At 52.0% G+C, this 27,839-nt stretch overlaps 1 protein-coding gene across 3 annotated transcripts; it reads right to left on the bottom strand.

The window, feature by feature from the left end:
- Window positions 1-300: 300 nt before the first annotated feature.
- On the bottom strand, window positions 301-27,243 carry CSF2RB (colony stimulating factor 2 receptor subunit beta). 3 transcript variants are annotated; one of them, XM_008975018.6, is made up of 14 exons: window positions 27,192-27,243; window positions 18,593-18,840; window positions 17,510-17,633; window positions 14,697-14,887; window positions 11,180-11,337; window positions 10,932-11,100; window positions 10,233-10,368; window positions 9,913-10,070; window positions 7,853-7,992; window positions 6,763-6,925; window positions 5,317-5,443; window positions 5,071-5,128; window positions 4,108-4,211; window positions 301-3,386 (listed from the first exon to the last, which is right to left on the bottom strand). In XM_008975018.6, the coding sequence occupies exons 2-14, from the start codon at window positions 18,666-18,668 to the stop codon at window positions 2,261-2,263; spliced, it is 2,730 nt and encodes a 909-aa protein (XP_008973266.3). In that variant the 5' UTR covers window positions 18,669-18,840; window positions 27,192-27,243; the 3' UTR covers window positions 301-2,260. The 3 variants fall into 3 exon arrangements, with proteins under 3 accessions (XP_008973266.3, XP_003821586.3, XP_057156976.2); XM_003821538.8 differs by having other exon boundaries at window positions 5,317-5,407; window positions 27,192-27,239; XM_057300993.2 differs by lacking the exon at window positions 27,192-27,243 and adding an exon at window positions 20,661-22,050 and having other exon boundaries at window positions 5,317-5,407.
- Between the last annotated feature and the right edge of the window lie 596 nt (window positions 27,244-27,839).

Raw genomic sequence — 27,839 nt, 5'->3', positions numbered from 1 at the left:
AAATCAGATACTGCCTTCTCTAGCCTCCTCATATAACTGGCTTATTTCTGTGGCACTCAGGGTTTCCTCTCTCAGCTTTGGATCCCCCCACCCTCTGTCTCTGTACAGGGGAGCTTCTTTCTTCTTTCTTGCGTATTAAACTCTCCACTCCTTAAAACCACTCCATGTGTTTCCGTGTCGTTTTATTTAAATCGGCACAAGACTAAGGACCCTGGTGTTCCTCCAGTCACTGGAGCTGTATCACTTACAATAGCAATTGAGGTTTCAAAGAGCAACCCCTTCCTCCAACTACACCAACATGCACACACAAATTCAGGGTTTCACTTTGTTTTATGTTACAAATATTTTATTGCAATTTTTTCCCTTTAACAATGTCTGGATATTTTGGAATTAATATCTCGGACTTCTTTCTAATCCACATTGGTTCATCTTGTTCATTATGAACAAAGGATTCTACTTTACAATGTACTAAAATGTTGTTATGTATTTCAGGACCATTGAACATTCAAGCTGTTTATCATTTTCTTTGACCACCAACATTGCTGTAATGAATAGGGATTTAAGAGCAAAAGTAACGAGAACACTTGCTTAACCACTTATGAAAACATATCATAAAAGTAGAACAATCAAAATGGTGGATGCCATAGAGAAAGCAAGGTAACAAAATAGGAAGCCTAGGGACCGATAAAGTATATATACGAGGATTTCCTGTATCACAAAAGTAACACTTCAGGTACATGGAAAAAGAATTTCAGTACCAAAAGGCACCTCCGTCTCACATCCACACATTCAAAAATAATTAAAATTTTACATGAAAAGTTGGAAACACAAAATGAACTAGAAAAACAATATATAAATTAGGACAAACACTGCTTTGCAATGGGAGGATCTTTGTAAATCTGACATTAAAGTGAAGAAGGAGTTTACTAGGGATCTGTTTGACATTACAGCATTCACATTCATACACCATAAAACCTCATATACAACATTATAAGACAAACTACAGATTTGGGGGAAAAACACTCCACCATCTGTGAAAGACTGTATGTCAATAGTCAAAAAGACTTAATCAGAAAATGATAGCACCCAACAGAAGAAAGACCTTAATGGGCTTGGCCCAGTTAAAAAATACCAATCGATGCCTAAGATACCTATAAAAATATGTGCAAACTGGATAACTAAAATAATGCAAATTAAAGCAATTTAATGCCATTATTTTTCCTGTATCTGAAAGGCAAAGATTTAAAAGAACCATAATCCCTGGTGCGGGCCCAGGCATAGATCAGCAGCCCCTCATCTGTGGCCGGTGGGAGAGAGAGTTGCCTGGTCTATCTGGAAGAGTGGCCACCCGGGGCCATTTGGACCAAAGGCCCTAAAGCATATATGTCTTTGGGGCATTTTCCTTTGTTTGGCAGTTTCCCCTGACTTTTCTGCAGTAGACGTGGGCTCTGGGCTCCTCTCCTGATGTTCCCCAGGTCCCATCAGCCTGCCCACCACTTGGGCCGTTAACTTCTCTACATGACGTGGGGTCTCAAGGGACTGGAGGTCCCACAGACATCACTGAGACAACTAGCAGGGCTCCCCAGAAGCTCCCAAACAGTCTCTCATGTGCGTCCCTTGCACCGCCCCCCACCCCCAATACCATGCCCATTTCTCGGAGTGACAATCGAGGCTAGTCTGAATTCCCTGAGCCTCACTGAGCGTGCCCAGTCCTGTGCCACTCTTCCAAGCCCTAACCCCCACGGGTGCCCACCTGGTGCCTCCCACCTCTGCACCCAGATGAGAATCATGTCATGTGCATCAGCGACAGCCGGGGACAGGCAGCCCACACAAGTCCTCAACACAACCAGCCGCGTCTCAGTCTGATAAGGCTCAGCTCAGACCTCAGCCCCAGTCTCATAATAAATCAGTGAAAAAAGAAGGAAGAAAAATGGCAAAAGCAAGGAAACCTGATTAAAAAAATGAGGGGGAGATGGAATGAGTATATCTAGAAAGTTCTAATAATTCAGAACCTACAAATAAGTTAACCTGACAGGAAAAATGTGTGCATGTACGTGTGTGTGTGTGTGTCTGTGTGAGCGCAGGGAGAGAAGTGATTTGCTGAAGGTCAAGGGGGCTGGAGCAAGGCTATCTCCTTTCCCAGGCCTCTAGCTACCTTGACAGGAGGCTGCCCCTTGGCTTTGCAGAAATGACTGAGGAAGGTCAGGCGGGAGGGAAGGCAAGCCCTCTCCATCCCCTTGCCTGTCTAGGTCTGAGGGTCTCAACACACCTCCCCAGGCTTGTTGATCTCCCAAGGGGGCAGAGACAGGTAGTCCTGCTGCTTCAGGGCTTTGAAGAGCTGAATGACGGGCACCTGGGGCACAGCCTGGCCTGGGGGCTTCTTGACTTGAAAAGCCTGGTCTGGGTCCCTGATCTCAGGACAGGGTCCCGGGGAAGAAGGTTTACTCCGGAGCGAGAGAGGGCCGGGCCCCAGGCCGGGGAGGAAGCAATAGTCGCCCACTTGCTGCAGGACAAGGAGGCCCTCGGGCTGTGGAGATGTTGGGGACACATCTGCCCGGCGTTCCCCTGGGTTCAGGACAGGGCTTTTGGCCTCAGGGGGGACAGGATTGTTCCTTGGTGACCTGGGGAACCGGCCCTCAATTGGAGGGAGCTCCACATAGCCCTCAAACCCTGACTTCACAGGGCCTGGGGCTCCAGGGGGTCCACTGGCCAGCCCAGGACATAAGCTGGGGGTCTGGTCTGAGGGGAGGCCCAGAGAGGGAACTAGGGAGACAGACGAGGCCCCTGAGTGTGGGGTGAATACCAGGTCTGCAGAGGAGACATAACCAGAGGCCACTCCAGGGTCCTCAGTGTCCCCAGAGCTCATGGGTATAGCCACAGGGCTGTCCTTTTGGTCCTGTCCTCCCACCCTTGGCCCAAGAGCAGGAGGGGCAGGGCCTCCCCCGGACTCCAGGGAGGGGATCCCTGCAGCCCCCTGGCTCGGCCTCCTCTCCACTTCCACGGCCTGTCCCGGTCCCAACGCCTGGGCCAGAGGGACCAGTTGCACCTGCCCCCCAGCAGGCAGACACAGGTACTCCAGGGACCCCGGTGGTGGGGACTTCTGGCTCCCACCCTCCTGTGGGGGCTCCGGCTGGCCCAGGATGTCAGGCAGGGAGCGGCTGTGGGGCGGCCCCAGGTAGGGCCCATTGAAGTCAAAGCTGGAAGCCTGTTTCTCAGGTGTGTGGGAGGCGGCAGGCGGGCCTGGCTGGGGGCTGGGGGGCTGCTCTGTGGGTAGATCTGAGGCAGCTGGAGTCGTGTCAGACCCAGACGGTGGATCACAGACATGCTTGGGGTCCTCTATGGTGAGAGGTGACACCTCGCTGTCCCCGAATCCTACAGGGAACACCCTGTGGGAAGAACATGGGCAGAAGAGTTGGGACCACCCTGGGGAGATGATCCGGCTCAGGCACAAGGGTCTTGGTGGGGTGGAGATGGTTCTCTGGAAGCCCTGATGTCCCCCAGATCTCACAGAGAGAACGTGAACGGGACAGGGTTGAGGGAGCAGGGGCCCCAGAGAAGGACACGGGACATGGATTCAGTCTTTCCGTGGCTCAGGAGCTCCATCCTCCATGCTGAGCTCAAGTTCTTCCTCTGCAAGGCGGGTGCCCTCTCCCTTTTGACCTTAAAGTCCATCCTCCTTCAGCACCAGGCTCATGCCCAGCCTGTGCACTAGGCAACCCTTCCATCATTCTATCAACCATGCCACCCCCTTCTCCCTGCCGAGTTGGTGGTCAGCTGCCGGCTCAGGCGCTGAGTTCCCGGGAGTCTGCCCCAGCTACCCCACGAGGCCTCTGCAGTGTGACGCCTCTGAGGCAGCCAGGGAGGGGAAGGCCACCTGTTTCCCTCTTTCACTTCCGGTCACTCCCCTTGTCTGGCACTTCCTTACCTGGAAAGAGGAAGTTCTTCCTCACATCCCCCCCAGGTGCCTCCTGCTTTAGTGCAAACCAGCTCCCTTGGATCCCTTCACAGTGAGCCACAGGCAGCCTCACTTGAGTCCCTGATTTCCACAATGGAGTCAGCCCCCCGTATGATCCCCAAAGGTCAGGAGTGATCCACGAGCCCACTCACCCCTCCAGCTCAGGGAAGCGGCTGCCCCACGGCCCCTGGTGTGGGGGACTCCCGCTGGTGAAGGCCGACATGCTGCCTGGGGGCCAAAGCTCTGCGCTCCCGTTCTGCAAGAGCAGACATTTGGGCCGGTGAGCATCAGGAGGTCCGAGGTGGGGGCAAGGCAGAGGGCGACGGGGGTGCAGGAGGATTCAAGGAGCCCCCAGACAAGAGAAGAATCTCCACTTCTTCAGGACTGGCCACGGCCTTTTGACACCAGCAAAGTGAGGCCCAGAGAGGGGCTGGGACTTCCCCCATGTCCCTGCTACCTGAGGACAGGGCCCTTTTCCTGTGATTTTTCTAACCTGGAGTGCCTGTCTCCATGCTCACCCCCATTTCTCCTCCACACCAGCCAAGAGACCCCTCCACAGGCAAAGCTGGCCCTGCCTGCCTGACTATAGCGCTCCCATCACCCACACGCTGGTGTCTTCCCCATGGTCATCTCAGCCTCCCAACATGGCCCCCAGCCTCCTGTCCCACCCCTTCAGCTCCCTTCCTGAAGGGTTTCTGCCTCCACCCTCAAGATGCCCTGAGCCAGAGCAACTTTTGCCACCTGGCACCACTGGGACCCTCAAAGCTCAGCCCAGGTATCTTGTCCTCGGGGAGCCCTTCTGCCTCCTGACACCCCATCCATCCTGGTAGCAGGAACCCCCTCTGTGAGCCCACCCTGTCCCAGGCATCCCCACACTCAGTTCTCTCCACTGGGCTCCATGCAGAGCTCTGGCAGGCAGGGCCAGGTGTGGGCACTCCAGGGAATCCCAGGAATGAATTTCCAAGTGCTGGCCCCACTCCCAAAGCTCCCAAAGCCCAGTCCACCTACATCCCTACCACCCAAAGCCCACAGGAAGGGAAGGAGGAGGTGGGGACAGAGACAAGAGAGGCAGGAACAGAGAAGCTCCCACTCCGCCCCTCGCAGCCAGTTCCTACCTGGAACAGGTGGCTCTTGCTGGGGTTGGGGATCTTCTCCTCCCACTTTCTGCGCAGCCTGGAAGACACCACGGAGGTGACAGCCATCAGAGACCTCAGGGCCAGCTGCTCCCATGCTCATGCCCAGAGGGGAAACTGAGGCCCAGGAAGGGAGCGGCAGAGCAGGGCCTGGAGGGAGCTGGGTGGGATTCCCTGGTGCCCTCTGGGGTCTCGGCTGCCACCTCCAGCCCCACAGAGTCCCCTCACCTGTACCCGTAGATGCCACAGAAGCGGAGGGCCAGGAGCACAGCGATGGTGAGGAAGATCACGACGAGGGCCAGCACCCACATAGGCAGCACTTCCAGCAGCCGGGGAGAAAGAGGAATGTCAGCATCTGGGCGGGAAATCGACCTCAGGGCAGGGAGTGGGGTTGGTGCAGTATTCCCTAAGACCCCGCTCTGTGCAGGCCCAGGGCTCTGGAACTTACTGCCTTGGGGGATTAGGGGAGAGAGGCCAGATCCATGCTGGGAAGGGCATTGGTCTGAACCCCCACAGTGTTCAAAGTGCTGGGAGGACACAGGAGGGTCAGATCCTTTCCAGGATCTATAGCACAGGAGGTGCTACAGGGAGGGCAAGAACCACTGTTCATGGCAATCACAGGGGACTTCCTGAAGGAGGTGGCATATTAGCTGGGCCTCCAGTAATAGGAAGGATTAGAGGTGGAAATGGGGAAAGGCATAGTGGCAGAGGCACCAGCAGGAGCAAAGGCCCCTGCAGAGGCCCCTGATCCCTCCTGCTGCCCAGCCCTGAGCTCCCAGGCCAGGTTCCTCCAGGACTCCCCTCTTCCTCCTCTCTTGGGCCCATTGGTCCGGCCTCCTTTCTACCTGGTTGTGGCCCTCTCCCTGGGCCCCTGCCGCTACCAAGCCTGGCTGGAGACTTGGGTTGCTCCCAATATCTCCTGTATCCCTACTCTCTCTGAAACCACCCCTTGGACTTGTCTTGTTCTACGGGAGTCACCTGGTGGTCACTATGGTGAAAGGTGAGGGGTCAGTGCACGCAGCAAGTGCAGGGAGGTGGGAAGATGAAGGAATCACAGCAAAACCTTCCAATCCAAGGACCCAGTCTGTGGCTCTAGATTTTCTTGCTTCCATGGTAACAGGAAACTCGGGCTGAGCAACCACAAAAACTTGGTAGTCCCAAAAGCTAAGAAACCAAGGGCCATATTAACAGAAGCCTAAGTCCCAGTTTAAAGGAGGAGCGATCATGAGACCTGCTCTCCTCTGCTCCCTCAAGTCCTCACTTGCAGTCTGTACTGAACACCAGGTGTCACTTTCCAACGACTAGTGGTCCAAGGGAGGGAAGGAGGCCTGAGTGGAGTGGGGTCTGGAGCCCCACATCTCTGTGCCCACCCAGAGATGTGGCATCCTCTGCCCAGCTGTGCTGTCTCATGAAGAGTGGCTGGAGAACTTCTGACTCCATGCCCAGTTTCTGCCTGCTTTACCCTTTGCCTCTTTCAACTTGCGGGTCTGATGACCAGGTGGGAGGTGCTGTCTGCAAAGGCCTTCCCTTTCTCTTTGGCCACCATCTAATCGGGGAGACGGCTCACCTACAAGTTGTTGCAGGCCTGCTACGGCACTGCATTGGGGATTTTCTGGCAGTGAGAAACTATGAGCTGGTCCTGGCCAGAAGCTCTGGACTCCAGCCTTCACCTACCCGACTCGGTGTCCCAGGAGCGCGCCTCACTCCACTCGCTCCAGATCCCGTTGTAGCCGGTGCGGGAGGTCCTGACCCTCACCCTGGCCCAGTACCTGGTGGAGGGCTCCAGGGCTGGCAGGGCCATGCTGTGGGCGTTCTGGAGGGTCTCGGTCTTGCTGTCCTGTGGGTTGGCGCCGAGGGTGAGGCCCGGCCCGGTGCCCGTGGGAGCCGCTGCAAATCCCTCCCACCTGGACCCTCGGCTTCGCTGGCTCCTAGCTCCTGCCATACCCCAGGCCTGCTGCGGCTTCTCTCTCACCACCGTGGATCCTCCCTGAGGGCCCACCCACGGACAGCACTTCGGATGGCACCGGGGACTCCACCTGTCAGTGCAGCCCCTGACATTGACAACACTGAGGCCCAGAACCCTGAAGCCACCTGTCCCACCCTATTTTGAGCCTTCTCAGCTCCCAGCCCTTCTGGGGCAGCCTGCACCCATATTGTGGCCTTTTCAGGAACGCAGTGCAGGCCGACTGGACTCTGGACCCTGAGAATGGGGGTTCAGGACCCCAGGGCCCGCTCCTGGCTCCACCACTGGCCCACCTCCCTCCTAGCCTCAGTTGCCCCATTTCTAGACTGAAGGTGTAGGGTTGGTTCTGCGGTTTCTGTTCTGCGCTCTGTGGAGGCAGGGGACTGAGCCCTGGCCTGGGCGCACCCCCGACTCATTAGAAGCAGCTCTGTCTGAGCCTCCATGTGTGTCCAGATGAGATTCCTCTGAGGAAATAACCCCAAACTTTCATGACTTTTGAAAACCTTCTTCCCAGTGGCCTTTCAACCCCTCCCTGCCCAGAGGGTCTTCTGTTGCCTGGGGACTCAGGGTCAGCTGTTCACGTTGGCCAAGCCACGCCACTTTTCCGAACCTCAGTTACTTCACCAAGAGACAGGACAGTGACCTGCTGACCACACAGCCTAGTGATCACCACGTCCCAGTGGCTACTTCTCACTGGTCACCTGCCAAGGGCCCGATGCCTTGCAGGTGGAACGCCTCTGGTTGCTTTCCCCTCTCCCGCCCTCCCCAGTGTTTCTCCCCTCCCTGGGCAAAGGCCCTCACCTTCCACGTGGCCGTGTCTTTCCTGTACTGGATCTCAAATGTGTGGTCTATGTGTTCGTATCGCATTTTCATCGTTTCCCAGCGCAGGCTGTAGCTGTCTCCATCCTTGGTCACGTTGAGGGATGGAGGGGCCATCTGGACTGGAGGGAGGGCAACTTTCAGGAGAGTCATCACACCCACCCTCCAACGGAACATTCCCCGTGTCTCATGCTAGACACGGGCTGTCTCCACTGGCACCAGACCCCAGGTTCTGCCCATGGTTGGATCCTTTTCATCCCCACTTCACTATATCATGTTTTGACCTGAGTGGTATTCTCGTGGGAGATGCTGAGATACACTTGTTTTGTAGTGATGTGGCCCAGTGCTTGCACTACTCCTATTTTTATTTTTTGCAGTAAAAATAAAACCACTGTTGGTTGGTTCTATTCTAGGCAACTGGCTATTTTTTTTTTTTTTTAAGACGGAGTCTCACTGTGTTGCCCAGGCTGGAGCGCAGTGGTGTGATCTTGGCTAACTGCAACCTCTGCCTCCTGGGTTCAAGTGATTCTCCTGCCTCAGCCTCCCGAGTAGCTGGGATTACAGGCACCCGCCACCAAGCCCAGCTAATTTTTGTATTTTCAGTGGAGACGGGGTTTCACCATGTTGGTCAGGCTGGTCTTGAGCTCCTGACCTCACGTGATCCACATGCCTTGGCCTCCCAAAGTGCTGGGATTACAGGCATGAGCCACCGCGCCCAGCCTGACTATGTTTTAGCCACTGTTATACATACTTATTCTACATGAATTATTCCACTCCATTCTAACAGCCCTATATGGTGGGTACTATTAACCTTCACTTTTCACAAATAGGGAAACTGAGCCACAGAACCATAAGTAACTTGCCCTAAGGAAAGGCAGCTAAGCAGTGGTAGAGGCAAAGATTGCAATCCCACCAGTGTGATGGGCTCTCTTGTCTGACATTCTCAGAGGTGTAGGGAGTTGACTAAAGGCCAGGACATTCACACGTTCTCATCGCCAGAAAATCCCCAATAAAGCAGCTGTAACAGGCCTTCAACAACATCTAGGTGAGGCCTCTCCCCAGCCAGATAGTGGCCAAAGAGAAAGGGAAGCCCTTTGCAGACAGCACCTCCCACCTGGCCGGCAGACCCACAAGTTGAAAGAGGCAAAGGGTAAAGAAAGCAGAAACTGGGCAGGGAGTGAGAAGTTCTGAACTCTAATCTTGATCTGCCTACTAATAGCTGTGCAACTTTAAGTAAGCCACTCAACCTCTCTGAACTTCAGTCTACCCAAAAGAAAAAAGAGAATGCTTATAACCTTGATGCCTTCACTGTATAAACGTAATATGAATGCCCGTAATTTGCTGAGGTCTCTTATGGGCCAGGCATTATATGAGGCCCTTAATATATCCTGTGCATTTGAACAATCAGAATTCCTTTTTCCAGTGAGGATCCCAAGAGAGTTAATGGTAAATTCAAACCCAGGTAATTAAGACAAATTGGCCTCTGCCCTTCACATATGCTAAAGACTGGATGGAAGAACTTGGTCATCATGAAACAACGTGAGAGGTTCCATTGCACTGGGGTCCTTGTTACATCACAGAAACGAGGGATGTTAACCTCCAAGGATCAACACTATTCGTACACACCACAGGCTCCAGTTGAAAAGTACATCATAGATCAATTACATTAAAGATAGAATATCAGTCGGTGGGGAATTTCGGATATCAGAAAGAGGAAAATCCAATGAGGAATGAAAGGGAAGGTTTTGGTGACAGGACCAGGAGGGTGTGGTTAGCAGTGGAGATTTGGAGAGCTGCAGGATGGGAGAGGGAAGCAGAAGAAAAGGACAAGAGATCAGAGGTTTAAAAGATCTGCTCCTGTATTTGGCCACTGCCGTCGTGGTTTCATTGCTTCTCTGTTCACTTTTGGTCACTGGACTGCATCTCTTTGAAAGTGACAAACATGAAGACGGGGCCAGGAGGAACCCTGAACTGATTCAGGTTACACAATGAGGGTGTGCTGGTCCCAGACCATCCCCACAGCGGGCTAGGAGCAAACTCACTGTTCACTGAGCTCTTTATGTGTTTCTCTGTCCTCCTTGGCTGAACAGAGACGATGTATTGGCCGTGGGTCGCGGGGTCGGGCACGGGAATCTGGCAGTGGTGCCTGGTGTGGAGGCTGCCGAGCCCCTCCCTCAGCACTGGGGAGCACTCTTCCTCCCTGAGGAGCACAGCAGAGCTGAGGGCAGGGAGAGGGAGGGCACACGGGAGGGAGGAGAGCTTGGGGTGGGCTGTGGCTTCTGCTGGGGCCCCAGGGACAGGAGGAAGCTTGGAGAGAGCAAGGCCAAGAGGAGGGGAGGGGACGGAGAAAAAAGACGCTCACCCTGCATCTGGGCTGGGCTTGTAGAATAGGCCAAAGGAGACTGAGCTGGCCACCTCCTTCCTCACCTCCCAGGAGCAGCTGAGCACAGCGGCCCCGTCAAAGAAGCACTGCAGGTTCTGGGGCTGGGCCTCATCCCCTGGGGTGGAGACAGGTCCTCATGTACTCCCTCATTCATCCCTCCCATAGCTCTCAGTGGGTGCCCACCATGTGATTCATCACACAGAGGTCATGAGCTCTGGGGCCAAAAGACCAGGACTGAAACTTCAGCCTGAACCTGCCAGCTGTGTGTCCAACAGCTCCAAGAGAGAGAGAGTTCTGTGCACCTGCACACCCTCCCGGGAGAATGGAAATAGTATCTAAGTTTCAGTGTTTGGGGATTGAACAGAAAAATGTGGGTAAGCCCTGAGCATCCTGTAGCCTCCATTAACACACAGCTGCTAATAGCACTATTGTTGTTATTATTGTAATTGCCATTGGCAGAGAACGTGCAGAAAACTGGAAACCCAAAGTGAACAGATGCAGAGTCCTACTGGTCAGTGGTCACAGTAGAGGTGGGACGGCCCAGGGACGCTACTGGAAAGATGGCAGCAGGAGATCCTGGAAGCCCCCAGGTGGAGCCCAGGAACCCTGCTGTGCCAGGAGCTCCTGATGAGCCCGCCCTCCCACCATGGGGCATTTCCTGGGCTCTGGCAACATTACCTGGCTGGGAGTCCCAGCAAACCTCTGGGCTCCACTTGCTGGGACGTCCTGAGAGCCGAGAGCCTGGGGCCAGGCGGGTCCGTACTCGGGCCACGTAGGTGCTGCTGGGCATGAGGTGCTCTGGCCCCAGGGTGGCCTGGGAGGTGTTGGAGAGGAGGATGGCTGCATCCTGTCAGGAGACAGTGGGTGCTGGAGGAGGGGTGCTGCCCATCCCTTCGGGCTGGGGCAGAGCTGGCCGTGGTTCCTACCTCCCAAGAGTCCTGAAGCCGCTTGTAGACCACCTCAAACTCCAGATCCCCCTGGGATAACCAGTGGCTCTGGGGACCCCCAAGGGCCACACTCCAGGTCAGCAGGAAGTGGTCCTGGTCGGTGCTGATCTGCAGGTCCCTGGGCTCAGGAGGCTGGACTGGAGGGGAGGAAGTGAAGGGCACCTAAGGGCTGCACCGCTGGGGGGCAGTCAGGGCCTGCATGGCCTTTTGTGTGGACACAGGGGGTTCCAGGCCACCCCTGCCCCCAGCAGCTGAGGGACCTCGAGCAAGACCCGTTTCCTCTGTGAGCCTCAGCCCTTCATCTGCAAAACTGTAGGGTTTCAACATGAAAGCAATGGAAAGCCGTGCAGATTGCAACGTGCATGTGACCTGAACTCCATAAAAAGCGCCGGCGAGGAAACTCATTGGAGCCTCCTCTGTCCTGAGGCTCCCCACTGCCCACGCTGTGGCCTGGGTGGCTCCTGCCAGCAGAGGGGCCTGCGGTTCAGAGGCCTCCCTCTTCTGCTGTCCAAACTCCCTTCCTCCTGCCCAGGGTCCCTTCTGTTGTCAATGCCCGGGGCAAATGCCTCCGGCTCTAGGAACATCCTCGGATCTGCATCTCCAGGCGGAATCCTCATTCCTTCTCTCATTTCGCCATAGCTCAGTGGAATTCCCTCCACCAGGGCCTTACCACAGCTGAGGGATTCCTATGTTTCTGTGTCTGCCTCCCCTAAGGTGTGAGGAGATGGGGGTGGGTGGGATTGGTCCTGACCCCCTTCGCTATCTCCAGGCTGAGATGCGGCTTCTTAGTGAATTATGGGGCAAGGTGAATGAGTGAATGAATGAACAAATACGCGTAGGCAACTTTGGGGCTTCTCATGAAATCCTTGCAGCCACAAGGCAAGCATCTATCTCCTGGGAACTCTGGGTTGTTCAAGAAAATGCGGAATGAAGACATGGTGACTGATTTCTGGTTTCTGGTGTCTGCTTGCTGAGGGATGGCTTTCAAACAAAAACATCCTCACACATAGGATGTAAGTGCTCTCTGCTGGACATGGGCTATGGCATGCTAGAGCATGTCAGGAATCATCAACCCAGAATGGCAGACACACAGCAGGGGAACCGCCCCTCCTCACCCACAGCCAGGACAGGCGTCCCTCATGGGTCACTGCACTCCCAGCCCCCAAGGCTGTCAGGGAGGGGGAGCTCTTCCCGGCAGAGCCCTCTCGGAAGCTGCCACAAACTGCGCAGACTGGGAGCCCCATCAGAAACCTGCTCAGCCAACTCAAGAGGTTTAGTCCACCAGCTCATTTCACAGACGGAGAAACTCATAGAGGAAGTAAAATGTCCAAGGTCTCCAAACATGGAGACTCAGAGCAGATCAGATGCATGCCTGTCGCCTGCCCAGTACCTCCCAGCATCCTTGATTCATTGCTAATCTGCATTAGGCTGGGCCCTACCTCGCTACTCAACACAGGCTCCAGGAGGCCAAGGGCCACACTTCTCTCCCTATATCTAAGTTGTCTCCATCGCCCTAGAAACCTTCCTTGTTTCCAGGCTGTAAGCTCCAAGGGCAGGGTTGCTGGCTGGTTTGTTGACTGCTTTGTTGGCTTATGTAGGCGCTCAAGGAAAGAAGGTTGAATGAATGAATTGTGTGTATATCTGAACTATGATTTGCATGTCCTCATGTCCCCATCTCCCAGCCAGTTGTGTCCTCATCATTTCTAGGAATGAGTGCTTTAGGCCACATCCTGAATTTCAACTTCTTTCCCAACTCCTGCTCCTCCAATCTACCCTGTAAGTCCCCTGTCCCCAGCAGTCTCACATCTACATCTGATCATGTCATTTCCCCTCAGTGCTCTCCATGCCTAGAGGGTCCCCTCTACCTGAGACTGCAGGAGACAGAAGCCTCTCCAGGGACAGGTCCTTACCTGTGTCTCCTGCTTCTTCCCACTGCTGTCCAGCCCTTGAAGCTGATGCTCCCTGGTCACAATGGTGAGCAGGTTCCCCAGCCGCCCATGCCCTTCTCATCCCCCAGCCTCTGCACAGCTGTTACCCTGCCAGAGAGGCTCATACTGCCCTCCCCTCCTGTCCACCCTTCAGATCTGAGTTGCAAAGCTCTTCCCTCTGGGAAGCCTGTTCTGATCTCCCAGGGGCCCTGCCCTTTACCCCCTGCATGAGGCACCCAGCCGCCACTGTCAGTAAGTTCTCACGGTGGACAGCATACAGTGTTTCCCCTCCCTCCAGATCTGAGTTGCAAAGCTCTTCCCTCTGGGAAGCCTGTTCTGATCTCCCAGGGGCCCTGCCCCCTTTACCCCCTGCATGAGGCACCCACCCGCCACTGTCAGTAAGTTCTCACGGTGGACGGCATACAGTGTTTCCCCTCCCTCCAGCCTGGGCCCCCTGAGCTCCATTCGGGAAGGAAGGGACTCTCGTGTCCATCAAACCCATGTGTGGAAATGTTGCTTCTGATGGATTCCTGGTGGCCTAACTGATCCCCTCCTCTGGCAGTGGCTTTATGATGTTGTGGCAAAAAAGGGCAGGAAGCCATGGTCAGAGCCCCTTCCGTGTGACCCTTGCCAAAGAGCACCAGGTGGCTCGGTGGTTAGGACCAGGGGCTCAGACCATCCTGTACTGGATCTCAGCTCTGCCAGCAGCAGTAGAGAGGCCTTGGACTAGTCACCTCCCTCTGTCTCCATTTCAGCAGCAGCCAAAGGCACCAATAACAGCACCAAGCCTGCCGTGGTTCTGAGACTCCAATGACAGCCTGCATTACCTCCTACCAGCCTGCCACCAGCATGGGTTTTTGCCACGTCAACGAAAACTTTCATAAAACGTGTCCCTTTTTAGGTTTAGCTTCATTCTAAGCAACCATTTCCTTGAATCCAGGACTTCGAAGTGCAGGTTATATTTCTTTCTAATATAGAGGCAAATAAAACCTAACTACCTAAAATGATCATCTACCCCACCCTAGACCACAGATGGCTTCATGGGCCACTGTGGGATTTCGGCCCACACCGGGGCCCCTCCTCCAGGGCAGGGAGGAGACAAGCTCCCTGTCTACCATGCAGGAAGCCCCCGGGATGGCTGACCCATCTCTGTCATTACTGCTCAGCTGTGGGACTTCAGAGGAGGCATCTGACCTCCTGGGCCTCAAGGGCCACATCCAGGAAATGGGTTGCTTCAGAGATGAGATGAAACAACTAAGCGGACAGAGTTTTCTAACTTGGTAGGTTTCTAAGTGAGTGGTGAGAACGGTTTTCTTCAAGACAAGCCTGCAGTGCTGGAAGCCCATGGCTTAGTGGGAGGTGGTAGCAGCCAGGGGCACAGGAGAAGCCTTTGTCAGGGGTCCCTCTGCTCTGAAGTCTCCATGTAACCAGACCATACCCTCATCCCTCAAGAAACCCTCACCCAACCCCAAGCCACAGCCTTCTGCCTTGAAGACTCCCTGGACCACCCCTGGTGCCCCCCCTGTCCACACAGGAAACCAAGCCCCAGGCAGGGCCCCCCCCCTCACCATGCTGGGTCAGAGTGACGGTGAGCCGGGTGCCCAGAGGCCTGTCTGGTTGGAATGAGAAGTAGTCAACGTCAGTGACGACAAAACTCTGGCAGGGAATGACACATCTCCTGGGCACGCAGCGGGGATGGGGGCAGGCTGACCAGGGCATGTCATCACTGAGGTCACAGGACACTGGCTCCAGAAGGTCCCTGTTGGGAGAGGACACGGCTTAGCCCAGGGTGTATGGGTATCACTGACTCATGAAAGGTTCCTCGAGTGCTCACCACATGCCTGGCTCTGTTCAGAATCAGGGGCCAGCAGTGATAAAACACACAAAAATCTTGCCCACGGAGCTGCCATCCTGGGAGAAGGGGACCCGCATGGAACAAAGTGTGTAGCGTGTGCAGTGGAGAGAACTTCATGTGGAAAAATAAAGCAAGAAGCAGGTGAGGAGGGAGGAAGGGCTGGGCCAGGGAGGCAATTTGAAATATGGGACAAGCAGGCTTCTCTAAGGAGGTGACCTGGGGGCAGAATGTTAAAGGCATTGAGGGAGGGACTGTGCAAATTGTGAGGATTTCAGGAAATGGGAACAGCATGTGCAAAGGCCCTGGGGCAGGCAGAGTTTGGTGTGCTGCGTGGCTTGGCCTAAAACCAGTGCACAGGGAGTAGAGCGTGTGATAGGGAGGTCTAGGAGACCCATCCATCTACATGATGGGATTGGATCTCACTGCGAATGAGTGGGAAACAGTCATGAGCAGAGGTGTTGTAGATTTTGATAAATAAAGGATTCCTGAGGGTCCTCGGTTGTGAATAGACTGAGGTGGGAATGTGGCAATGTTGGAAGCAGGGAGCCCAGTTACGAGGCTTCTGGAATATTCAGGTGACAGGAAGTGGCGTGCAACAGGGTGGTCAGGCTGGCGTGGGTGAGATTCGTGTTCTGCTTGAGATAAGGTTGGCAGCATTTGCTGGTGGAGGGATGTAGCAGTCAGGAAGGAATGGTGACAAAGGAGACTTAAAAACAAAACGAAATCCTCCCTGTTGTTTAGTTTGAGCCACTAGGAGCTCCTATTTAGAAAGGGAGATGGGGAAGACAGAGGCAGCAGCGCAGCTCAGGTGAGAGCGGGACTTTGGTTGAGGACGTTTGGAGTCGGAGACACCTGTTGTCTAAGTGACAGGTGGAGAGGCCAGTACGCCTGGAGGGCTGGAGCTTAGGGGAATTGTGGGCTTGAGGTCACCTTTGGGAGATGCCCCAGGGGCCTGAGGGGGTCTCTGCAGAGTGGATACAGCAGAGAGGAGGTCCATGGACTGCGCCTGGGCGTCTCGCCATCAGGAGGCAGCAGACAAGGAGAAAGAGGAGGGTGGGCAGGGCCCTGGGGGCACTGGGTGAGCTGTGGGCAGAGTCAGGTGCAGGAGGAACTGCAGGGAGGCCGCGGTGGTCCTCCTTGTCAGGGGCTGCCCCTGGTCAAGTAGGAAGAAGGTGGAGGCCCCACCATGAGATCCTGCTCCCTGGGACATTTGCTGACTTGGACCAGAGCAGTTTGGGTGGCCTGGTGGGGGCAGCATCCTAGGGGAGTGGGCCCAGGAGGAAATGGCTGGAAAGACACTGGACGTGGTGAATGTGGACAACTCTTTAGGGGATGCTGCTGTCAAAGGAAGCAGAGAAAGAGGGGCCGCAGGGTTGCCAGGTCAGGAGATGCCCAGGCGCTGCATTCCTGTGGGCATCTGAGAGGGGGTTGGGGCAGGTTTGCAAGGCAATTGGGAAAGATCCTGGGAGAGGGCATGGTGGGTGGCACAGGGCAGAGTGGGGACTTGGGGGCCGTGATGTTCCTGAGCAACAGGACCAGACAGCATCGTGTCTCAGGCCTTAGACAGGAGCCCTGGTCCAGGCCCAGGCCCAGGCCCTGGCGGTGGGCAAAGGGGGTGGGGAGTGTGAGTGTGGGGTGGGTGGGGAGCTTCTCCCTGGTCCCCTGTTGTGTCAGAGCAGCAGGAAGCAGGTCACAAGGAGGGGCAGGATGGTCTTTGAGGAGAATGGAGAAGGTCCGACAGAGGCGCCCTGGAGAACTGAAGGCGGTGGAGGGGTGGGGGTGGCAGAGCCGGCCCCGCCCCCCAACGCTGGGGTGACCTCCAATGGGTTGTCATCTGCCTCTCCGGTTCCAGCTCTTTAATTATTTAATTTATGGCTGATTTAGGCCCTGGCCAACACCCCAGAGCGATTCTGGTCCCCTTCCCTTGTGGCACGTGCCCAGGAGAGCTTGGGTGGGAGAGGTGGCAGCCCACATACGGAGGGGGGGCCTGGGAGAGCGCGGAGCCCCCTCCCAGACACGTCCACACAGCTTGCTCTGCCACTGTCTACCCCGTGGCCAGGGCTGGCACCTCACCTCCAGGGCCTCAGTTTTCCCATCTGTGAACTCCCAGGCTAGCGCCATCTCTCCCTGGTCTACTCTGGACAGGCAGGCAGTGGCACAGCTGGGGCTTCGTGGCCTGGCCCTGCCCACCTCACAGTGAGGAGGAACTAAGATAGGTCACGTGGGGCAATTGTGTTAAATTGTGATGAAACAAGAGAAGATTTTCACCATTGTCACCACCACCATTGTCACCAACAACATCAGTGTAGGAGGCACTCCGCAGAAACCCCAGGTCAGACGGCAGCACCCGGCCTCGCAGGTGCCTGGCGGAGCAGGAGGTCTTGCAGGGCCTCCCTCCTCCTCTGTCCCCTGTCCACTCCCACCCCGAGGCTGACCTGACAGGTCCCTCTCTACACTGTCACCCCATGCCAGGCACAGGGGACGTCGTAGCCCCTGCCCGTGGCCCCTGCACCCAGCATCACTCACTCATTCACCCGGCGAATGAGGGTCACGTTGACGAGCCGCTGGGCATCCTGGGTGTCTGCCCACCTGCAGGTGATGTGGCTGGTGTAGTCGTTGTAGCAGCGCAGGGTCTGCAGCGGGATGGTTTCTGACAAGAGGGGTAGAAGGCGGTCACCTCTCTTTTCTGCAGGGACCCTTGTCACCATCACCCCCAGCTGCTTTGGGATGCCCAGCTCTGGGGAGGGGTCTCCCAGCTCCCTGCAGAGGCACCAGGTGGCCAGGCACATGTACACGTGTTCATGTCTGCCGGAGTGGGCTCCTGGTTGCGGACCCTCCTCTCCTGGCAGAAGCACGATATTCTGTTGGTTCTCAGCACGCTTTCTGGGCCTCTGCAGTGTGCTGTTCCTGGGCACGGTCCCTCCCCCCACCCCAGGACCGGGACATGCATCAAGCACAGGCCTGGCCCCTGGACCGACTGTGCAGCCTGGGAGGGGGCACACACTCAGCCCTGGGATGCAGCGTGGCAGAGTTCTACCCTGCACCCTCCCGCCTCCTCTCTAGTCCCCATCCTCAGGAGCCTGGTATTTGTTAAGGGGACTGTGGTCCCAGCATTATCACAGAAGCCAGGTCTCTGGGAGCCCTTGGGAGGGGCCGTTTCACCTCAAGAGCCCAGGAGCATCCCAGTGCGGGCTTCAGGCACAAGGAGGGTGCTAGCGGCTGAAGCAGGGAGAGAACCCCAGCCAAGGCCCTGCAGGAGCAAAGTCCCGGAGGTGGGAACCACTGAGGCGCAGAGAGAGTCTGCTGGGGAAGGAGGGACAGGGAAACAGCCAGAGCAGCCATCCTGGAGCCTGGGGGCCGGGAGTGCCGCCCTGAGAAATGTGGGCAAGGAAGCCAGACACGCTCAGGGGGACTTTCCAGGACAGGATGAGCAGGAATGTGCAGGAGGAGGGAAGCGGGGGAGGCCCAGGGAAGGCCAGGGGGAGAGACAGAGGGAGGGGAGCAGGAGGAGGGCTGGCGGGCAGGATCCTGGGGATAGGCTGTGGCCCTCCCCCAGGGTGCAGCAGTGAGGACAGGGACAGGGAAGTGGGTGGGAGCCACGGGACTCACCTTCTGCCCCTGCCAGGCTGCGCTCCCAGCACAGGGCCAGCAGGGCCATGGAGAGCAGCCCCTGGGCCAGCACCATCTCCCTGGTCAGCTCTGGACAGGCAGGCACCAGCACTGGTGGGTGCTGGCCATGGGCGTGACAGGGTCCTTAGTGTCCTGAAGTCCTGTGTTCCTGCCCAGCTGGGAGCCAGGCCAGACCCATTTCACAGGCTCTTGGGACCTCTCCCTCCTGGCCTCTGCCTCCTCCAGGCCTGCAGAAGGAGGTGTCAGCAGTGAGCTGCCCCTCCCCTTCCGCGTGTCCCAGGGACACCGCCCGTGTTGTGGGGACAACCCAGAGAAGTGGCCCTCAGGCATGACCCCTCAGTCTCCTGCGGCATGAAGGCAATGGACATGCGCTGTGTGGCCTGAGGGACTGGGTCCCCACTTGGATCACTGACACCTACCACTGCACAATGCGCTAGACAGCAGAGCAGCTGAGACGGGGGCCTAGGATTTGACTCCTACTAAGCTCCCCGTGGGCTGCTGGTCCACGGCTGTTGGATGCCACAGTGTCATCCCCTGGACATGAACACATGTACACACACATGTCCTCACTTCCACAGGGCCTGTGCTCTCCCCACCCCTGCTCCTTTTACCGTCATCCCCCCACCCTCTGCTTGCCAGTTCCCTTTTCTCCTCGGAGGCCGGGGGTTTCCTCCCTTTCATTTCACTGGTCTGGGAAGTACCCAAGAGAGCAGAGCAGACAAGTGTGGCTCCTTTTCTTCTGTTAGATTGTTGGAAGCTTCACTCGAGATGCCCACGCAAACACACACACACACACAAACACACGGACACACACAGGCACACACATGCACAACACACTCACAGACACACACAGATACATACATATATACACGTACACAGAAAACATGCACACACATACCCACACGTATACACACAAACGCACACACAGACACACACACATAGGCAGACACAGACACACACAGATACATACAATATACACACATATACACACACAAACATGCACACACACACAAACACACACAGAGAAACAGACACACATACACACACGAACAACACAGATACATACATGTATATACACATATATACACATATACACACAAACATGCACACACATACACACAAATTCACACACAGAGGCACACACATACACAGACACACATACACACACATGCACAACACACACACACATACACACTCGCATATACCATCTACACACAGACATACACACACACATACAGGTACATGCACAGACACACATACACACACACAGAATCTATCAATGGACATGCTGGCTGGAAACAAACTCTACTTGACCCCAGACTGAGAAGGAATCAGGAATCAATGTGAAGTGATGAAATATTCAATTTAAAAAAATGCTAAAATCATTGATTAACAACATAAAAATGCCTATCTAAAACCCCATTTCACACCATTCCCCAAATAACAAGTTAATTATCAATTTAAATGTAAAATGTTACATCCTATGAAAGCTGCAAACCAGAGGAGTGAATGCCTTTGAACTCTTTAAGCTTAAAAGCATAGGAGACATCACAGAGACAAAGGCTGGCAGAAGTACATAAAAGTGAAATCTTATGTAATTTGTCAAACTGACTGAACCATAAAAGGAAAGGACGGAGTGCAAACAGAAAATCTTTGCACCAATGTACTCATCCGTTAGGCTACTGTAACAACATACCATAGATGGAGTGGCTTACTAGTAACAAAGTTTATTTCTCATAGTTCTGGAGGCTGGGAAGTTCAAGATCAAGGTGCGGGCAGATTCAATATCTGGTGAGGGCCTGTTCCTCACAGTCTTCTCCCTGTAATCTCACATGGAATAAGCAAGGGAGCTCGCTGGGGTATTTTATAGGGTGCCACAGGCACTACCTCCAGATATTCTCACATTGGGGATTAGGTTGCAACATAAACTTGGGTGCACTTCAACATATAGACCATACCAACCAGAATTATGGAGGACAGGTTAGTGTCTTTTACTGTAAAAGGTTAAAACAAATCAATATCATCAAAGAGCACAAACAATACTCACATACACAGAGAGAATTCATGATAGTGGCTGCCAATATTGCAGTGTTTTCCATGAGCCAGGCATTATCCAAAAGGTTTTACGGATATGAATACATCTATGTATAGGTTACCACTAGAAGCTCCACTTTGTAGATGAGAAAACAGGGGTGGGATGTTATGTAATTGGTCGACAGTCACACGGTTGGTAAGGAACAGGTTGAGATTCGAGCCCGCAGTGGGCTGCCTCTAGACTCTGTCCCTGACCTCTATGCCAATAGTGATTCAATTTCCCAAATGTCAAAACAGCACACATCTATTCTGACATATGCTAACCCAGCAGACACTTCTACAGACATGCACAGATACAGCAAAAATAAAAGAGTACATGAAGACATCTAAATCAGCATCCTCAGGGAGATTTGAGAATCATAGCCATTTAAAAGAAGACACTTCTATGCAAAGAACAGAGTTCTTGGAATTTGAAGATATGAGATCCATAATTTTAAAAAAAATCAATCAAAGCCTGGGCGCAGTGGCTCATGCCTGTAATCCCAGCACTTTGGGAGGCCAAGGCGGGCAGATCACTTGAGGTCAGGAGTTTGAGACCAGCCTGGCCAACATGGTAGAACCCCGTCTTTACTAAAAAAGCAAAAAAAAAAAAAAAAAAAAAAAAAAAAGCTGGCCATGGTGGCGCACGTCTGTAATCCCAACTATTCTGGAGGCTGAGGCAGGAGAATTGCTTGAACCTGGGAGGCGGAGGTTGCAGTGAGCTGAGACCGTTGCCATGGCACTCCAGCCTGAGACTCTGTCTCAAAAAAACAAACAAAAAAAGAACAACAACAATCAATAGTGGGCCAAACCACAGAATGGATACCACAAATGAAAAAGATAGATATATAAAATAGAGCAAATAGTCAAGGAGATGAAAAGTCTTAGGGAAAACTTTAGGTTTGGGAAAGAAATTCAAAAATTCCAGCATTCAGAAGCAGGGGGTGGAGAGAATTAAGAGCAGGTATGGCAGACAATGTCAGCTACCTAGTCTGAAAGACAGTGGAAGACCGTGTCCCTTTCCTCCTGGCAGCAGAAGCCAAGGTTTTAGCTGAGTTTATTGCTACACAGAATAAAAAGGTCTATTTCCTTCCTATACTCCGTTGCCACTAGGTGCAGTCAAGTGACTAAACGTGATCCAAGGAGATGAGAATAGAAACATTGTGTATGTCTTCCAAAAAAGGCTGCTCAATGGCAGTTGACTTAGGTGGGAGGGGTTCATTTTTGTCCCTCTGTCTTTCTTCCTTCTTCCAGCCTGCAACTTGGAGGTGATAGCTGGAGCTTCAGCAGCTATTTTGGACCATGAGGTTACCTTGAGGATGGAAGCCATATGTGAAGATGATGCAACAGAAAGAGAGGAAGCTGGATTCCCACTCTCACTCTGGAGCAACCATACTAGCCTGAAACTGCTACCTCTGGGCATCTTTTATATGCTGGGAAAAAGAAACTTCTATGTTGTTAAGCCACTGTTGCTTAGGGATTTTCCATGTGCAGCCAAACAGATACAACAGCAAATGGGGAAAGCTTCACAGGGCTTTCAAGGAGACAAGAGGCCACTCAATAAAGAACAAGACTCCTTTTTAAAATATTTTTTAAGGACAGTAAGGAATCTGTATTCAAGGGGGGAGGCTACTACAATGGGGTTTTGTAGTAGGGGACAGAGATCAGGGTTAACTCCCAAGATTCCTTTTAATAAAGCCATGCCCAGTTCTCACTGGTAAACTTTTCCTCTTGCAAGAATATGAGGATGATCCCAGAAATGCTTCCAGAAGGAAACAAATAGGATACTTTGAATGCAACAAGGGTCAGATTGGCTAAAGATTTCACATAAGAGACTCTGAACTTTAAATAGATGTCTTGAAAATACCAAGGGAAAATTATGCTTAAACCTAGAATCACAAAATGCCAAGTTTTCTTTGACATTTAAAGGACACAAAAAATTTTGGGTATGTAAGGACAAAGAAAATTCTTCAGATCTTTTCTGAAAGAAATTACTCTAGGTTATGTTTCAGGAAAAAAAAATCCAAGAAAGCTGAAATACTGAGGTAAAGAAACCAGTAACACTTACAGATAAGTTAAAGAAGAATATTGAACTAAAACTCAGATGATTTTAACGTGGGAGTTTGCTGTGAGGCTGGGGTGGAGAGTGGAAGAGAACTGAAAACTTGCTAAAGATCTCCTCTTGTTTTGGAAGATCATATATGTGCTAAATAAACCCAAATGCTGGTAGCAAATAAGGTTTCTTTAAAAAAAATACTATTTTTTTTTTTTTGAGACAGAATCTCACTCCATCACCCAGGCTAGAGTGCAATGGCATGATCTCGGCTCACTGCAATCTCTGCCTCTGGGGTTCAAGCGACTCTTGTGACTTAGCCTCCCGAGTAGCTGGGACTACAGGCATGCACCACCACGCCTGGCTAGTTTTTGTATCTTTAGTAGAGGCTGGGTTTCACCATGTTGGCCAGGTTGGTCTCAAACTGCTGGCCTCAAGTGATCTGCCCACCTTGGCCTCCCAAAGTGCTGGGATTACAGGCGTGAGCCACTGTGCCCGACCCAGAAAATATAAGTTCAATACATTTTAAATCCCTAAAAATGTAAAGATTAAAAATCACTAAGAATGAAGAGTAAGCATGGGGACAGGAGGATGTCAGAGAAGGGGTGGGAGGGACAGAGAAAGGAAGAGAGAGAAAAGAGAAGAGAAAAACCAAATACCTTCTTACTCAAAATAAACATGCACATATTACATTCCCAAGCTCATGAAGAAATTGAATGGCAGGGAAAAACATTCCCAAGCTTATGAAGAAATTGAATGGCAGGGATAAAAACTGGGGGGGGAAAGCAAAATACAAATTCACTCCAGACAAAATCAATTTCATAGGTCAACCTGACAAAGACTTTTAAAAGAAGAAGGCATCATGGCCAAGTAGAGGGTACTCCATACATGGAAGGAGAACCCTTAAGAAACCTATTTATGATTCAAACAAACAGATGAACGGATTAAAAGGGAAAAAAGGACAAGCTGATCTTGACAGACACTCCTAAATATTTAATAATAAACAAGACATTTCTGGTTAAATGAACAAACAAACCCTGGCAAATGAAGCAGTGGAGGAAACGTTGGCATCACTGAAAGTCTGCCAGAAACCAAAGGTGATGACAGAGTCAAGGGGGCACGTTAGTGTCCTCCTGTCAAAGCCTCACACAGGAGGCTCTCACTATTGTCTTTACTTCCAGTGGTCAATGTCCCTCAGATAATCTCTAAATTCAATGCAATCAACATGAAAATTCCAAAAAGGAATTTAATGGGCTTGGCAAACTGATTTTTATTTTTATTTTTGAGTTGGAGTCTCACTCTGTTGCCCAGGCTGGAGTGCAGTGGCGTGATCTCGGCTCACTGCAAACTTTGCCTCCTGGGTTCAAGCAGTTCTCCCACTTCAGCCTCCCAAGTAGCTGGGATTACAGGTGCACACCACCAAGCCCGGCTAATTTTTCGTATTTTTAGTAGACATGGGGTTTCACCGTGTTGGCCAGGCTGGTCTTGAACTTCCGACTTCAAGGGATCTGCCTGCCTCAGCCTCCCAAAGTGCTGGGATTATAGGCATGAGCCACTGCGCCCGGCCTTGGCAAACCGATTCTAAATTATAACAAACCAGAGATGAGAGACTTGCTCCATTCGCTAGAAAAATAATAAGGAATGTAGTGACAGCCAAATGGAACAGAAAACAATAAAGAAAATAATGGAGTATGTATAGAAGCCTAGGATGTAATAGGGGCACTTCAAATCATTGAAGAGAGGAGAAATCACACACTCATGATTAGCAATGTTAAGACAATTAGATGGTAATTATTTTTAAAAGTTACTTTACACATTACTCACTTCTCTAAATTCTAGGTGGGCTAAAAATCTCAAAGTCAAAACCAAAATAGTAAAATTATTAAAACTCTTTCTGTAATCTTAGAGGTTTACAAGACACCAAACCAGAAACCATAAAGTAAAAAGAGGTTTACAAGACACCTGTGATCTTAGAGGGTTTACAAGACACCAAAATCAGAAACCATAAAGTAAAAAGTAATGACGGGTTTGACTTAACAATGAAAACATTTTTATATGACATAAGACATCTTAAACATGGTAAAGAAAAAGGTAAGTCATAACCTGGGAGAATATATTTTCAACATATATAAATGGATTATTAATACACGTAATATATGAGTCACTCCAAAAGTTAAGATGTAAAAGAGAATTCAACAGGAGAGGAACAAAAATTTCTCCACGTTCATCATAAATGAAATCCAAATGGCCAATCCACATGTAGAAAATGTACAACTTCACCCATAATCAGGGAAAGAAAAAAATCACGCAACATTGAGAATTTCCATACATAATATTGGACAAAATTAGAAGATTGATAATTTCTCTAAAGGTAAATTGACCCCTTTATGCACTACCTTGGGGACGTCAGCTTAGCTCAGCTACTTTGAGGCTGATTTGACAATACCTATTACAATTTCTAATGCACAACCTCTTGCACAGCAATTCTGCATTTAGTAATTTAGGCTACAGAAACACTTTCATAGATGTGGAAAAATTAGAAACAATCTAGGTGTCGATCAACGTGAGATTAGATGAATTGTGGTGTACCCATCCTAATAAATGCCACATATTTCTTAGGGTTACTTAACGAGTTAAATCTGTATGTATTATTGTAGAAATTTGGAAATATTCCAAAATACAATATTAAGTGAAAAAATTAGGTATATATATATATATAATAATCCCATTTCTGTAAAAAGAAAAACTACCAGCCTGGCACAGTGGCTCAAGCCTGTAATCCCAGCATTTTGGGAGGCTGAGACAGGCGGATCATCTGAGGTCAGGAGTTAGAGACCAGCCTGGCCAACATGGTGAAACCCTGTCTCTACTAAAAATATAAAAATTAGCCAGGTGTGGTGGCGCATGCCTGTAATCCTGGCTACTCAGGAGGCTGAGGCAGGAGAATCACCTGAACCCGGGAGGCGGAGGTTGCAGTGAGCCGAGATTGCACCACTGCATTCCAGCCTGGGCGACAAGAGTAAAACTCTGTCACAAAAACAAAACAAAACAAAACAAAAAACAAACAGGAAAAGAAAAACTATATGCTTGTATCATGCTTAGAGAATGTTCTGGAAGAATACATGTGGTGAAAAGAATAAGCTATGGAACTAGGGAAAAGAAATTGCTGGGGACTTTGTCTCTTGTGCTACATAATTCTAGATTATTCTAATTTTCATGAAGGCAGGTTTCTGTGTAGTTGCTTGTTTAGCATTAAACACATTCCTTATACAACTCGTGAATTATCCTGTGGTGTTGGTATACCTGTATACTGGAACAATATAAATAAAACTGCTGGATGAGAAAAAGAGTGACCAAAAGCTAATAGGAAATGTTTACTCATTATAAAATGATTACAAAGCAGGAAAGATGATAGAAAAAAATTAGAATTGGGCTGTACAAAAATATAACAGCAGGGTTTTTGAACACTAAAAATTGCACATATGCAGCTTGTCACTAGCACCTGTCTGACAAGGTCCCAGTGAAACACCTGCCCTTTCATTCTCAGGGCCAGTACACACACCTGCACGCACCCTGAAGCAGGCACCCCAGATACCCACCCACCCAGCCAGCATACTTGGGTACAGAACACACACACCTGGGCCCCAACCCAAATCAGCAACCCAAATCAGCAGGGCAGAGTGTCATAACTAAAAAGACAGACAGACAGAGAGAGAAACTGAGAGAGAGAGAGAGAGAGATTGCTGGATAGTGCCTGGTATGTCTCTGGGCAAAGTGCTGGGCTCTTTCTCAAGTTCAAAGTGAGCTTCTCAAGCCACACCGCACCCAGCTCTGGGCCTCAGCGCAGCAAGGTTCCAGGTTTCACCCTCTGCCTCTTAGTCTCTCTGCACTCCTGCATCCCCAGACATCCGCACATGCACATACACACACAGGCACACACACAAATGCACACACAGGCAAACACACGAGCATGCGTTCTCTCTCTTTCTAAACCAAGATGTCAGGGACTATCCATGCTCCCCATTCCACAGATGAGGAGACAGAAGCCCAGGGTGGACAGGGGGTGCTCTCACTACCACCAGCATCTTAGTGACAAAGCGAAGACAGACTATAGGTGCCTGACTCCCAGGGCTGAGCTCTCTTCACCCCACTAGGCGTCCTTCCTGCCAGGACCAACCAGATCCCGCTAGCGAGGCTGAGTCCTCCCCAGAGCTCTCCTACAACACCCAAACAGCTTGGCACCCCTGGCTGCCTCCCCACCCACTGGCCGCCCTAGGAGTCTGGGCTCAGGTCATCCCAAGAGGCCAAGCCCTAACTCCTCCAAGTCCCCAGGGCACAGCTACCCACAGGACGTGCCCCAGGCTCCCCCTGTCCTTTTTCATCCTGGACTCCCCACATTCCCCCCTGCTCTGACCCCACCCCTCAGCCCTGCTCCTGGATGCCGGGCCATACCTCTGTGTGGTGAGAGACCAGTCTTCTTCTGGAGCCTCTAGGCAGAGTGAGCCTCCCACGTTTCCTATTTATGTTGACGTCATCAGGAAACAGAGAAGCAGAAAGAGGAAGCAGTGCCGGCCCAGGCCTACTTTGCTAATAGTGCACGTGACTTTTCTTACTTCCAGAAAGCCTCCTACTCCAATTTACCTTCCTATAAACTCCTAGGCCTCCTTCAAGCCTCAGCTGACGCAGGGCCTCCTCCATGCAGCCTTCCCTGACTCCTTGATGGGGATGCAGGTGGAAGTGGCTGCAATAACCATAGCTGGTTTGAGCCCAGAGCCAGACAGATCTGTGTTGGACTTCCAAGTCCACTGCTTCTTAAAGCGTGTCCTTGTGCAAATCATCTGCGTGTTACTTCCCCAAGTCTCGGGACATCCATCTGTCTGTTACTTTTGCAGAAGCATCTACAAACCTGGAAGGACTGTTGAGGGAATCCAGTGAGATTCTGTGCAGGAAGACCTTAGCTCAGAGCTGGCCACAGGAGAACCCCTTACAAGTGGTAGCTGGTGGCATGTTGATTTCCCCGATGTCCTCTTTGTCCTGCCGCCCCACCCCACCATGTGTCATATGGTCATGTGTGTTCATGGCTGTCTTTCCTCTGACACT

This window comes from Pan paniscus, chromosome 23, assembly GCF_029289425.2.
Source record: "Pan paniscus chromosome 23, NHGRI_mPanPan1-v2.0_pri, whole genome shotgun sequence".
In the NCBI taxonomy this organism is placed as follows: Eukaryota; Metazoa; Chordata; class Mammalia; order Primates; family Hominidae; genus Pan; species Pan paniscus.
The sequence above is the reverse complement of the archived record's forward strand: the minus strand, read 5'-3'. Positions and strand labels throughout refer to the sequence as shown.